A 14,258-nucleotide genomic window follows, 5' to 3' on the forward strand; every position below is an offset into this window, starting at 1 on the left:
TCAGAGGTACTTTTCCTTTCACAGTTAACACAGTATATTGCTTTATTTCTTAGTTCCCAGAAGACCATGTCTGTGTTTAGCTGTGTCTGTGAAGCCGGGCAAGAGGATGAGGCTCGAAGTCAGAATTCCTCCTCTGCACCCATCAGGCGAGCATTATTTTCATAGCGTCTTTTGGGCTATATGGATTCACAAAATGATTGGTAACAAAATCTAGAATATACTGCTACTGTTTTGTGAACTTGAGCTTACTGTTTTATTTGAGGGACTGTGACATATTCTAGGTAGATTTATAAATGAGATGTAATGAAAAGTTTTATTAAATATTTCATAAATTTTTGTCTTTATCTGCTAGTTTTATCAATTTAAAATTATTCAGTCTTCATAACTTATAAAAATATATCATCCTGAATTTCTAAGATTATTCTCTTTTACTTAGTTTTGAACATGTTTACTGTTAACAGAATTTTTATTTTCCATTAGTTTCCCCATACAGCAAAATGGGATGTTCGACAGCTCAAATTTAAAGTTTATCAGGCTTGATGCAATTAAAGTTTTCTAGTAATTTCTTTACTCCATTATCTCTTAGACCAGCTATGAAGCTTGGAAAAATTTTTTGAGTTACAAAGTATTTCTTCTGTATTAGAAAAGTATCTTGTTTGGAATATGTGGTTCTTAAATTTAGTGTAGGAGAAATAAGTAATGGCAGTGGAATAGTTTGTATCTTCATTAGGAATCTTATATCTCTAGAATTCAGTAATTTGTAATTAGGAACTAGAATAATGTTTTGTCATCAGCTATATTCATAATAGTGTTATTTGTAACATTTTTTTTTTTTTTGGCTGTTTGTAGCCTGCCCGGCGGTCTTAGTTCTCCAACCAGGGATTGAACCTAGACTCTTGGCACTCGAGTCCTAATTCCCTGCAACATAATTTCTGTGTTCCTTATTGGTAGAAATATTGAAGAGAAGCACATCAGTGCTTTTACTAAACATTCTGATGATTACATGTGAACTTGTTGGTATTCTTGGGAATCAGATAGTCCAGATCACATCCTTTGTTGTGATCACATCCTTTGTTGTATCAGGAAACTGAAGTACCACCTTGTATGTTTTCAAAAGTAGTGTGGTCTTGGCCCAGCAATTAGGAAACTTATTGATTGCATTGTATTGCCTTCCTGTTTTATTAGATGGTTTATAATAGAATAGGATGCTGATGATTGTTGTTTAACCTTGATGGAAGAAGGGCCTGAGAATTCAGGTGATCTTGATTCCAGTTCCCCTCCGGCAGACCTACCTACGCTCAGAACAGAATGGTTAGACCTTTATTAAATATGGAGGTTAATTCTTCCATATTTCACTTTGGATGAATTTTACCCAGGCTTTTTCTGCTAAAATTCGCTATTTTTTGGCATCAGTTTCTAAACCTAACATATAGTGACCAGAGTAGAATTGTGTAGCCTAATCTAATGAAGAAAAGGAAGTGTGGTCCTTCTTAAAATTATTGAATTTCTTTTGTCTGTCTCTTTTCTGGTGCTAAAATTTCCTTCTTTATTGTTTTGTGGGATATATACATCTTTGTGATAGATGTTTCTTGGAGGAAAGTGTGATTTGCACATTTTTTATTTGATGCTAACACAAGAAAGATAAGTAAGAAAAATCTGATATTTGACTGGAATCTGCTGAATGTTGCTGCTGTTGCAGTGAGATACCTTTAGTCTTTAGAGAGATAGGAATTGTTCTGATTAACAGTTTTGGGGGAAAAGGCAGCCTGTTATTTTTCAAATTAGGAATTAAAATGTCAAAAATAAAATGAAGCTTTGTTTTAAAACTGAAATTATATTCAGAAGTTATGCCCTAAATAGTTTCTGAGGGAAAATGGTTTTTCCAGTAGTCATGTATGGATATGAGAGTTGGACTATAAAGAAAGCTGAGTGCTAAAAAAAAAAAAAAAAAAAAAAAAAAGGCTGAGTGCTGAAGAATTAATGCTTTTGAAGTGTGGTGTTGGAGAAGACTCTTAAGAGTCTCTTGGACTGCAAGGAGATCCAACCAGTCCATCCTAAAGGAGATCAGTCCTGGGTGTTCATTGGTAGGACTTATGTTGAAGCTGAATCTCCAGTACTTTGGCCACTTGATGCAAAGAACTGACTCATTTGTAAAGACCCTGATGCTGGGAAAGATTGAGGGCAGGAGGAGAAGGGGACGACAGAGGATGAGATGGTTGGATGGCATCACCGACTCAATGGACATGGCTTTGAGTGGACTCCGGGAGTTGGTGATGGACAGGGGGGCCTGGCGTGCTACAGTTCATGGGGTCGCAAAGAGTCGGACATGACTGAGCGACTGAACTGAACTGAGGTAAAATGTCTAGGCTTGTTTAAGGGTGGGAACAATAGAATTCTTAAAATGGTAAATCAAATCCTGTCCCTTCTAGCTTTTGACTCACTTTTATTATTGCTTAGGTGTTGATATGTTAGATGTCTTAAAGATTCAAATGTGTATTCGGTCCATGCTTTGTCTTATGCAACTAATACTGATTGAGCATCTGCTGTGTATCTAGCACTCTGCTAAGTAATTTGTATGTGTGATCACTTATAAACCAGATTGGTGTTACTCATCAGTCTTCTGGTGATTTTACTCTTACCTATTCTTCACGGGGCCATATATCCTCATTCAGTTGAGGTTCCTGACAGATAGGACCCAAGCTCTTAACAACCAATTGCATTGAATATACCAGGCTCTCTGGCCAGAACTGTCTTGTAAACCCTGCTTTGGTCTCTTGTTGTGGTAAGCTGTGTTATACAAGATAGAAACCTCAGAAATGTCTCCTTTTTCCTTTCTTCTCCAAGATGCAGAGCATGCCCTAAAGAACTCTTCATGCTTCCTTTTTCTGTCTTCCCAGGTCTCTTCAGCTTCTTAGGGTGAGAGCTCCTCCCAAGTTGGAGACAGCTTTTTCTGTCTAGATGGCTAGCTCTGTCTTTCTGTGGCCAACCACTTAACAGCAGCAAGATACATAGTTTCTAGACCGTTTGTCACCCTGAATTTATCTTCTGGGTATATCTCAGTTTATGCTTTGTCAGACATGGCAGCCTGAAACATTCCAGATGTCTTTCCATGATTAGTTCAGAATGGATTCTTTTTGTCTTTGTGCTGGCGGTGGATCTTTCCAACCCAAAGATTGAACCCAGGTCTCCTGCATTGCAACCAGATTCTTACTGTCTGAGCCACGAGGAAAGCCCTTAATCTGGTGTATGTGCTCGCACGTTTGCATGCATGTGTGCATATGGTCTTTGTTGCTGCTCACGGGCTCTCTAGTTGCGGTCAGCAGGGGCTACGCTTACGTGTGTGGGCTGCTTATTGCAGTGGCTTCTCTAGTTGCGGAGCATGGGCTCTAGGTGCCCAGGCTTCAGTAGTTGTGGCTCATGGGCTTAGTTGCTGCACAGCATGTGGGATCTTTCTGGACCAGGAACAGAACCTGTGTCCCCTGCATTGCAGGGGGATTCTTTACCACTGAGCCACCAGGGAAGCCTGTGATTGCTGTATATTTAATGCAATCTAAAAATACATTAGTATGTAGTTTTTCATGGTACAGTAACTCACTGAACTTGTGATTTATTTATTGTTTTTTGATTTTAAATTTATGTTTTAATTGAAGGATACTGCTTTACAGAATTGTGTTAGTTTCTGCCTAACATCAGCTTGAATCAGCCATAGGTATACATATGTCCCCTCCCTTCCATCTCCCTCCCCATCCCACCTCTCTAGGTTGTTACAGAGCCCCAATTTGAGTTCCCTGAGTCATACAGCAAATTCCATTGGCTATCTGTTTTACATATGGTAATGAAAGTTTCCGTGTTGCTGCCTCTGTACATCCCATCCTCTCCTTCCTCCCCCAACCCCGTGTCCATAAGTCTGTTCTCTATGTCTGTGTCTCCATTGCTGCCCTGCAAATAATTTCATCAGTACCACCTTTCTGGATTCCACATATATGCATTAATATATAATATTTATTTTTCTCTTTCTGACTTAATTCACTCTGTATAATAGGCTCTAGGTTCATCAGCCTCAAATGTGTTCCTAGAACTGACTCAAATGTGTTCCTTTTTATGGCTGAGTAATATTCCATTGTATGTACGTACCCCAGCCTCTTCATCCATTCATCTGTCATTGGGCATCTAGGTTGCTTCCATGTTCTAGCTATTGGAAATAGTGCTGCGGTGAACATTGGGGTACACGTTTCTTTTTCAGTTTTGGCTTCCTCAGGGTGTATGCCTAGTAGTAGGATTGCTAGGTCCATATGGTAGTTTTATTCCTAATTTTCTAAGGAATCTCCACACTCTTCTCCATAGTGGCTATATCAATTTACATTCCCACCAACAGTGCAAGAGGGTTCCCATTTCTCCACATCGTCTCCAGCATTTATTGTTTGTAGATTTTTTGATGTTGGCCATTCTGACTGGTGTAAGGTGATATCTCATTGTAGTTTTGATTTGCATTTCTCTAGTAATGAATAATGTTGAGCATCTTGTCAGGTGTTTATTAGCCATCTGTATGTCTTCTTTGGAGAAATGTCTGCTTAGGTCTTTTTCCTACTTTTTGATGGGGTTGTTTGGTTTTTTGATATGATAAGATTGGGTTTCTTTTCCTAAAATTATTAGTCAAGAGGGTAATGAACAGTATCTAGAATGCTGGGAGTCATTTAAGGAATGTTAGAACCATCAATAAAGCCAAATGAGACATCTTAACCTGGTTGATCTCTTTTAAAGTAGATCCCTAAATTGCCCTCATTGTCTATGGCTTCAATAATGGTTCACATCTTTTGTTGACCTTATTTTCCTGTGTCAGGTTTCAGAGTTCATAGCTAATGGAGTGGAGAAATTTTGTGGCTATTTTACTGTCGTAGTGGACTAATCCTGTGTACCATTATTTTTTCACAGGAATGAAATTATGATGAGAAATCTTGTAAGGTGATATACCTGGTCACCTTATTTTCACCCATCCCTACATTTCTCAGATCATCAAATTATGGTTTCCCCCTTGACAGACACACACATTTACTTGATAGGTTTTTCTGTTTTTTTTTTTTAAAACATGGTTTCTTTATGTGCTTCATTTACAGGGGAAACTTGCTCCATTTTCCGAGTACTCAGGACTATGAGGAGAAGGGAAAGTTTGGAGGTGACCAAGGGACCAGGCAGAGTCAACAGCCCATGAAGCCCAGTAGTCCTGTCAAAGAGCCTGCTGCTCCTATCTCCCAGCAGATGGCCACACAGGAGCCATCCAGTCCTCAAGGGGAAGCAATGGAGATAGATACGCCAGAAGGCCAGAAAGGAGCATGGAGTACCAGTCAGGAGAAACCTAGTAAGGCCTTGATTGAAAGGCCCAGCCAAAATAACGTGGGGATCCAGACTATAGAACATTCCCTGTGGGTCCCAGAAACTGTTTCAGCAGCAACTCAGACTGTACAGAATGTGTGTGAACAAGGGACCAGTACAGTGGACCAGAACTCTGGAAGACAAGATGCCACAGTTCAGACGGAGAAGGGGACTGGTGAGAGAGCAGTCAGTGCTCCTGGGGATGATACAGAGTCGCTCCACAGCCAGGTGAGAGAGCACATAGGGTACCTCAGGGGCCCTGTTCTCACCTTTCTGGATTCCCAGAGGATTTAAGTTGTGCTGCTTCTACTTAACAATAATTCTTGACCGTTTTATACAGACCAGTGGTTAAAAGACAAAAACAGTTTATCCAGGATAAGAGACAGAGTGGTGGAAATGATGAGTAGCTATAGCCAAAGACTATTCCTGCAGTCTTTGGTGCTAGAGTTTGTCAAGTAGGTCTTTATGGGATGAGAAAGCCAGGAGCGTAGTTTGGGTCCTGTGGTATTTTTCTACATTCAGTCTTCTGCCATTTTTCATTCTCCTTTATAACCATCAGAGCCAGTTGCTTCTCCCCCAAGTTGATTTCACTGTGGTTCCCGGAAGGAGTAGAAGAAGTGTGAAGGATAGTGTATCACAGTATTGGAAACAGCAGTAACAGGGAAAGTTCCCAGGTAACCAGGGACTGCAGAAAGCAGCTAAGAGTACATGCAGTGGGAGGAAAAGTTTTGGGGCTGATGAATGTGAGACTGCAGGAACAGGTTTTTAGAAATAGAGTAGGGGTGTGTAGGAACTCGTGAAAATTGAGGGGGTAAGTTCATAAAATTTCATTAGTAACCATGGTTAAATTGCCTTTTCATTAGAGCATCATCACTTGAAATCTGCCTAGGAAAGCTTTACTAGTGATGTACCTCTCATTTGAATGGTCCAGGTTGTTTGTTTTATAAAAATAATACAGTTCCTATTTATTGAACACCTACAGTATATCAGCACTGTGCTCAAGACAACCCATGAGGTTGGTATTGTTATTCCCATTTCACAGGTAAAGAAACCAAGCTGAAGAGAGGTTAAGTAACTTGCCCAAGATTTTGCCATCAGTAGGTGGCAGAACTGGAATTTGAACTCAGCATATCTGACTTCAGAAGCGGTATTCTTTTCATTATGCTATGTTGCTGTTCTATTTTTTAATCATAGCTTGTGTAGTCTTGTTCTGTTTATCCGTGCCTCTCCAAAAATTCTGTTTATATTAGCCTTTTATACTAACACTCTGAGACCAAAGACCTTATCAATTCATACAGATTAAAAATAACATAGCCTTTTGGAGCTGTAGCACATCAGACCCTATTTTGCAGCTGTTTATTTTACCCTTAAAGTGCTTGTATTCTGCCACATAATAATTTGGTTCTTCTGCCTTTATAACAAGGGTTAAAACTTGTATCTTAAAGACAGCAATCACATGAGTGCCACTAGACTATGTCTTTCTTTACTTCCTCAGATTCTCCCTCTGTCAGCTAGGGAAATAATTCCTGCTCCTGTGTCGTGACAGTGAGGAGCCAGTGAGAGCCAGAACATTAGTTAAGGCCCAGGCTTTGGAGTCAGACGTCATCTAGATGTCTTAAAAGGTGAATGAGATGAAGTTTGCAAAGCCCTTAGTGCTGGGTGTGGCACACAGTAAATGCTCAGTATATAGTATATAGCTGCTGCTACAACCTATTGATTGTTGTTTTAAATACCACTGCTGCAGCTGTTAGCAACACAGCGTTACTTACGCTGTACCACTGCTATGTCATGCAGAGTGAAACAGCACATTTAAAAGCTTGTTCCTCCTGCCAAGGAAAGAAAAGTGCTCAAAAGTGTGAATAGTGAATGGGTACAGAGTTTCAGTTGGGAAAGATAAAAAGAGTTATGGAGAAATGGATACAGTGATGTTTGTGCAAGTGTGAATGTACATAATGCTACAAACTGTCTATTTAAAAGTGGTTAAAATCAGTAATTTTTATGTTAAGTATATTTTACCACAATAAAAAAATATAGATGATGGGTACGGTAACAGAAATTGGGATTGGTATGCCATCTTTTGAAGAGTGATTAGAAAATGATAAGGCTGTATGGACATCTTCTGAATGTTGGTGCTTTTTTATCTCCTGCAGTCTGGGTAGGATTCAGGTCAGGCTCAGAGAAAAGCGTAGGCAGCCTACCTTTGACATTCCTTAAATTTCCATTTGTGTGTCAGGTGGGCCTGGAGCCAGGTTTTCTGTGAAGTGAAAGTGTGGCTTTATTTTCATTTTATCTTCCCTTAATTATAACAAGATCCTCAAGTTACGTATCTTTACAGAAACTTTCCAGAATATTATTTGAAGAGAATAAGCGTAACTTTCTTTTTATCCGCCTTCTTTCCCTTCTCTTCTTTCTTACTCTATCAGACATGTTTATTTAGGTATTTCTCTTGATGTGATTGTTTACCTGGCTGTTGTAATGGAAGACTACAGGGAGGCTTTTGGCTGCATTTTAAGGATATACGTAAAGCACACCAAAAGCTTTTAGACTGTGATCGAGGGTCTAATCACCGTGTGTGCAGCTAGCAGGTCCAGGCTGCTGTGGTTCTTACGCGGGGGCACCCTGGTGACGTGTGTGACAGACCAGTACCTTGACCATTCGTTAACCAGAGTTGTTTGTATGGACAGAATTATTTTAAGGAATTGGTTGAATAAGTTTCCATGTACTTTATTTGTATAATTTTCATAGATATTTCACCCTAACATGAAGTCAGACTGGGAATTCTTCAGGTAAATTACTTGAGGTAAAATATTGCCACACTGCAATGAAAAAGCAGGCTCGCCATTATGCGGTGGTGCATATAACTCTCCTGAAAGACACTTGATGCTGACACTGACCTTGACACTGATTGCAGAAAGTAGTATCAGTCTACTGTAGGGGAAATCAGGTGGGAGAAAAAAGCATGCATTTCCTTTCACAGTTATAGAGCTGTGGGGCAGAAGGGGTGGGGTTGTGGATGTGGATAAATGTGATAGAGATGTTATGAGAGAACAAGTATGCAATAGTTGTCATAAAAATGCAGGGTCTCATTTAAACTATGTAGCTGACTATTCTTTATGATACAACTAGATACAAAATCCTAATTTGCTCATGTCCTCTATTTGTGGACACTAGCTCAACTCTTTAGTTACAGTCTATTATTTGGAATACATTAAATATTTCATACTTAATTCTAGGAGAAATCAATTTGTCTTGCTCCAGGAATAAATATACCATAGTTTTCACTTACTAATGCAGGAAAAACAGACTGCACTGAGATTTTCAGATCTTATTCTGTTTTATATAAAGTTCTAAAGAATGCCTTCCTTTTATTTGAAGACTTCTTGCAAGTGTAAATTGTATGCTGATTGTTAAGTCAGCAACAGAATCAGAAGGATTACAATCTCTAACGTGCTTTTAGGGGATCAAAATTGCACTTAAAAATCCTAGATATAAGTGCTAGATGTTATGATTTTGATTTGGACTGAAATAGGTTTTTAGGTGAAACCGATATAAACTCCTCTCACTAGGCAGCTGGTCTATCTCTAGTGTTACCCATAAGTGAATAGAAACAGAGCAGCTGGAAAATCCCATCACACGAGATTCATGGACCCTCTGAACAGTGCTCGTCGTGAAGAAGTTGACTTGTGAGTCTGCCAGTTTGCAGTGAGACTCATGCCTGTGCTCTCTGTTTTCTGTCGTAGGGAGAGGAAGAGTTTGATATGCCTCAGCCTCCGCACGGCCATGTCTTGCATCGCCACATGAGAACAATCCGTGAGGTCCGCACACTTGTCACTCGTGTCATCACAGACGTGTATTATGTGGATGGAACAGAAGTAGAGAGAAAAGTAACTGAGGTAATACATACTTGGGTCTATGTGGCAGATTTCTTTCAATAGAAAAATTATCCTGGTTTTCCGCCTCCATCCCTCTTCCCTGTGCAGCTAGCTGCTAACGCTTCATTTTCCTTCCTCCTCCTGTGAAAAAGATTTAAGAACTGGGCTAGAGTTCTGTTTTTCCCAACCACGGGTTTGCTGTTTGATCTTTGGTCAGTTATTTAACCAGTCCCATTATGCTTTCCATATGTATAGAGAACAAAGTGGTAAATCTGTCATGTATAAAGATTTTATGTGTTATTTTTAATCCTTGAAACTAATGAAGTTTAGAATCTCCTGCTTAGCAGCATGTATTTTCTCATTGTTTCTTACTGTTTTCTCACGTTACCATTTTTTACTCATTGATCTTGGTCTCCATCCATGTGTGGTTATGAGCCTGTTAGTAGGAAGTATACCTTTTTTTTTTTTAGTAGAATTCACTATGAACTCATTCCCAGTGTCAGCAGAATATTGATGTTTATTGACTGATACAGTGGACAGTGTTGTATGCTGACTTTGTTTAGATCTAACAGTGGCTGAGGTTAGATTTTCTAGAATTAAAGATCTGGCACTTTTTTTCTTGGTACATATGTTAATATCTGGTACATATGTTAACATTCTTATTTAATCGCTTAGTCATGTTTGACTCTTGTGCAACCACATGGACTGTAGCCTGCTAGGCTCCTCTGTCCATGAAATTTCCCAGGCAAGAATACTGGAGTGGGTTGCCATTTCCTTCCCCAGGGGGTCTTCCTGATCCAGGAATCGAACCCATCTGCGTTGGTAGGTGGATTTTTTTTTTTTACCACTAAGCTACCAGGGAAGCCCACATATGTTAATATCTTGGTACATATGATGATAAAATATTATGTTTTACTCTTTCACTATTCATTTATGTGATGCACGGGGTCTTTGTTGCCGCTCATGGGCTTTCTCTGGTTGCGGCATGTGGAGGCTGCTCTTTGATGTGGTGGTTTCTCTTATTGCAGAGCGTGGGCTCTAGGGCATGCGGGCTTCAGTAGTTGGAGCTTAAGGGCTCTACAGTGTGGTCTCAGGTGTGGCTTGCAGGCTTTGTTGCTCTGTAGCATGTGGGATCCTTCAGGATCAGGGTTGGAACCTATGTCCCCTGCACTGGCAGGTGGATTCTTAACCCCTGGAACACTGGGGAAGTTCCTCCAGGAACCATTTTACTAATTGACAAGAGGCATAGCTATTTTATTCCTTAGTCAAGCACTTTTCTTTAATTCTGGCAGCTAGCCATATAGGAGATTGTTCTCTGGGAGAATTAAACTGGTAAATAGTTTAAGTGGAACATATTATTGCTGCTGTTCATTAATGGGCAATTATGGCTCTCATGTCAGAAAGTGTTTAATTTTAGTTTGAGAAATTGTCTTATATTCTTTATTATACACCAGATGCCAAAAATATTTCTTTTAAAATGCTGGTTTACCTTCAATTTTTAAAAAATTTATTTTAAATGAAACAAAGATGAATATTTTTAATGATAAACGGTATAATTTCACAAAGAAGATAGACATCATAAACCATTAGACACTTTTAACAACAAAGAAAGATACGTAAAGCAAATATCAGAAGAAATATAAGGGAAAAGAAAAAATATATAATCATAGACATATTGACATGTCTCTGAGAATATTTTATCAAGTGCAGAAAAAATAAGAATAAGAGCATCTTTAATGTCAATAATTTAAATATATATTTAATTTATATTAAGCATATCCTACAGAAATATATTTAAAATTTTGTATCTCATGCATTGTTATTAGATGTCCATAGGACATTTAGAAAAATTGGCAAGAAGATAAACATTACTAAGTTTCAGAAAGTAGAATTCTGTTTTGTGTGTGTGATTCAGGTATACATATACACATATGTTATTTTTGAAATTATTTTCCATTATAGGTTATTACAAGATACTGACTAGGTTCCCTGTACTGTACAGTAAACCTTTGTTGCTTGTTGTATATCTGTTTTTTTAATTCGAAATCTAGCATTCTAGTCATACTAAATCAAACAAGTGGAATCAAAATGTCATAAAGTTTTTAGTTAGGCAAAAATTCATACATTTTGTAAAATATATATATTACATATATGTATACAAAAGCTTCTGCTGTGCTTGATAAAGGCTTGAGAAAGAACATCAAAAAAAGGAGATGGAGAAATTGGAAAACATAAACTGAATGAAATGAGAGCACTAAATATGAAATAGAAAAAGTGAAACAAACTAGATAAAAGTAAAAGATCCTCATATAGTGCAGTTGTTTTTAAACATGGCTGCTCATTAGAAATATATCTGGACCTCTGGCCAAAAAAAAAGCAATACCTGGATATTTGTAGTTTTCAAAAAATTTCAAGGTAATTCTGATACGCATATGGATTTTAAAAAGTGATTACAGGTTTTTCTATTAAATGGTAGTTTAGGTGGTACAGAATTACATAATTTTTCTGTTGACCAATCATGATACAGTGATATGAGGTGAGTAATAGTTACATAATCACAATAGTAAAAGATGTTTATTACTTTTCACAATCAAAAGATAATTATAAAAAATATAATTACAGTTGAAAGCCATAATGGGAACATGCTGCTGCTGCTTCAGTCGTGTCTGACTCTTTGTGACCCCACAGACAGCAGCCCACCAGGCTCCCCTGTCCCTGGGATTCTCCAGGCAAGAACACTGGAGTGGGTTGCCATTTCCTTCTCCAGTGCAGGAAAGTGAAAAGTGAGAGTGAAGTTGCTCAGTCATGTCCGACTCTTCATGACCCCATGGACCTCAGCCTACCAGGCTCCTCTGTCCATGGGATTTTCCAGGCAAGAGTACTGGAGTGGGGTGCTATTGCCTTCTCCAATGGGAACATGATTAACTGTAAATATAAAATAATTACATACAATTTGGGGGGGAGGTCAAGCAGAAGTGATGTGGTAAGTGGAAATGCATACATGCACATGTTTTCATCTGCTCAGCCAGTCTATGTCTTTTGGTTGGTGCATTTAATCCATTTACATTTAAGGTAATTATCAATATGTATGATCCTATTACTGTTTTCTTAATTGTTTGGGGTTTATTTTCTGCAGGTCTTTTCCTTCTCTTGTGTTTCTTGCCTAGAGAAGTTCCTTTAGCATTTGTTATAAAGCTGGTTTGGTGGTGCTGGATTCTCTTAACTTTGCTTGTCTGGAAAGCTTTTGATTTCTCCATCAAATCTGAAAAACAGTCTTGCTGGGTAGAGTCTTCTTGGTTTTAGGTTTTTCCCCTTCATCACTTTAAATATATCATGCCTTTCCCCTCTGGCTTGTAGAGTTTCTGTTTAGAAACCAGCTGCTAGCCTGGTGGGAGTTCGCTTGTATGTTATTTGTCATTTTTCCATTGTTGCTTTTAGTATTTATCTCGGTCTTTAATTTTTGTCCGTTTGATTACTGTGTCTTTCAGTGTGTTCCTCCTTGGGTTTATCCTGCTTGGGACTCTGTACTTCTTGGACTTGGGTTGTTTGTTTCCTTTCCCATGTTTGGGAAGTTTCCATCTATTATTTCCTCAAATATTTTCCTCTGGTCCTTTCTCTCTCTTCTCCTTCTGGGACCTGTATAATGCGAATATTGGTTCATTTAATGTTGTCCCAGAGGTCTCTTAGGCTGTCTTCACTGCTTTTCATTCCTTTTTCTATATTCTATTCTGTGGCAGTGATTTCCACCTTTTTTGTCCTCCAGATCATTTATCTGTTCTTCTGCCTTAGTTATTCTGCTGTTGATTCCTTCTGGTGTATTATTTTCTGTTTGTTTTTTTCTTTAGTTCTTCTAGATTTTTAGGCTTCCCTGGTGGCTCAGATGGTAAAGCGTCTCTGCCTACAATGTGGGAGCCTCGGGTTCGATCCCTGGGTCGGGAAGATCCCCTGGAGAAGGAAATGGCAACCCACTCCAGTACTCTTCCCTGGAAAATTCCATGGATGGAGGAGCCTGGTGGGCTACAGTCCATGGGGTTGCAAAGAGTCAGACACAACTGAGCGACTTCACTTTCTTTCTAGGTCTTTGGTAAACATTTCTTGCATCTCTTCAATCTTTGCCTCCATTCTTTTTCTGAGATCCTGAGTCATATTCACTAGCATTATTCTGAGTTCTTTTTCTGGAGCATTGCCTATCTCCACTTCATTTATTTGTTTTTCTGGGGTTTTACCTTGTCCCTTCATCTGGGACATAACTTTCTGCCTTTTTATGCTGATTAACTTAATGTAATGTGGTTTTGTTTTACTCGCTGTGTGATTGTGGTTATTCTTGCCTTTCTGTCTGTCCTCTGATGGAGGAGGCTAAGAGGCTTGTGTAAGCTTCCTGATGGGAGGGACTGGTGGTTGGAACACTTGAGTCTTGCTCTGGTGGGCAGGGCCTTGTTCAGTAAAGCTTTAATCCAGTTATCTGCTGATGGGTGGGGTTGAGTTTCCTCCCTGATAGATGTTTGTCCTGAGGTGACCCAGCCTTGGGCTCTATGGTAGGGTTAATGGCGACTTCCAAGGGGGTTTATGCCAAAGGGGACCTTCCCAGACAGCTGCTGCCAGTCCCCCCGTCCCTGTGGTGAGCCCCCTGCTGACCCCCGTCTCCACAGGAGACCCGCCACACTGCCAGGTAGTTTTGGTTCAGTTTGGGCTCACTGCTCCTTTGCTCTGAGCCTTGATGCACACATGGGTTTGTGTGTGCTCTCTAAGGCTGGAGTCTCTGTTCCTCCAGTCCTGTGGAAGTCTTTATAATCAAATCCCACTGGCCTTCAAGTTCAGATTCCCTGGGGTTTCCCAGTCCCTTTGTTGGATCCCCAGGCTGGGAAGCCTGACGTGGGGTTCAGAAATTTCACAACAGTGGGAGAACTTCTTTGGTATTACCTTTCTCCAGCCTGTGGGTCACCTACCCGGTAGGTATGAGGTTTGATTTTATCGTGAGTGTGCTCCCCCCAGCCGTCTCACTGCGGCTTCGTCATT

The 14,258-nt window shown here is 39.5% G+C and overlaps 1 protein-coding gene across 10 annotated transcripts in view; it reads left to right on the forward strand.

The window, feature by feature from the left end:
• TP53BP1 (tumor protein p53 binding protein 1) overlaps window positions 1-14,258 on the forward strand; it is a 91,472-nt gene that overhangs the window by 60,233 nt on the left and 16,981 nt on the right. For 9 of the 10 annotated variants that reach the window (XM_044933102.2, XM_044933110.1, XM_044933107.1 and 6 more), the window contains 3 exons: window positions 54-146; window positions 5,115-5,598; window positions 9,111-9,263. In XM_044933102.2, coding sequence (XP_044789037.1) covers window positions 54-146; window positions 5,115-5,598; window positions 9,111-9,263 — 730 coding nt within the window. The remainder of the gene's footprint in view (window positions 1-53; window positions 147-5,114; window positions 5,599-9,110; window positions 9,264-14,258) is intronic. The other variant, XM_044933103.1, reaches the window with a different exon arrangement.

The sequence above is a fragment of the Bubalus bubalis genome, chromosome 20, assembly GCF_019923935.1.
Source record: "Bubalus bubalis isolate 160015118507 breed Murrah chromosome 20, NDDB_SH_1, whole genome shotgun sequence".
NCBI classification, from domain to species: Eukaryota; Metazoa; Chordata; class Mammalia; order Artiodactyla; family Bovidae; genus Bubalus; species Bubalus bubalis.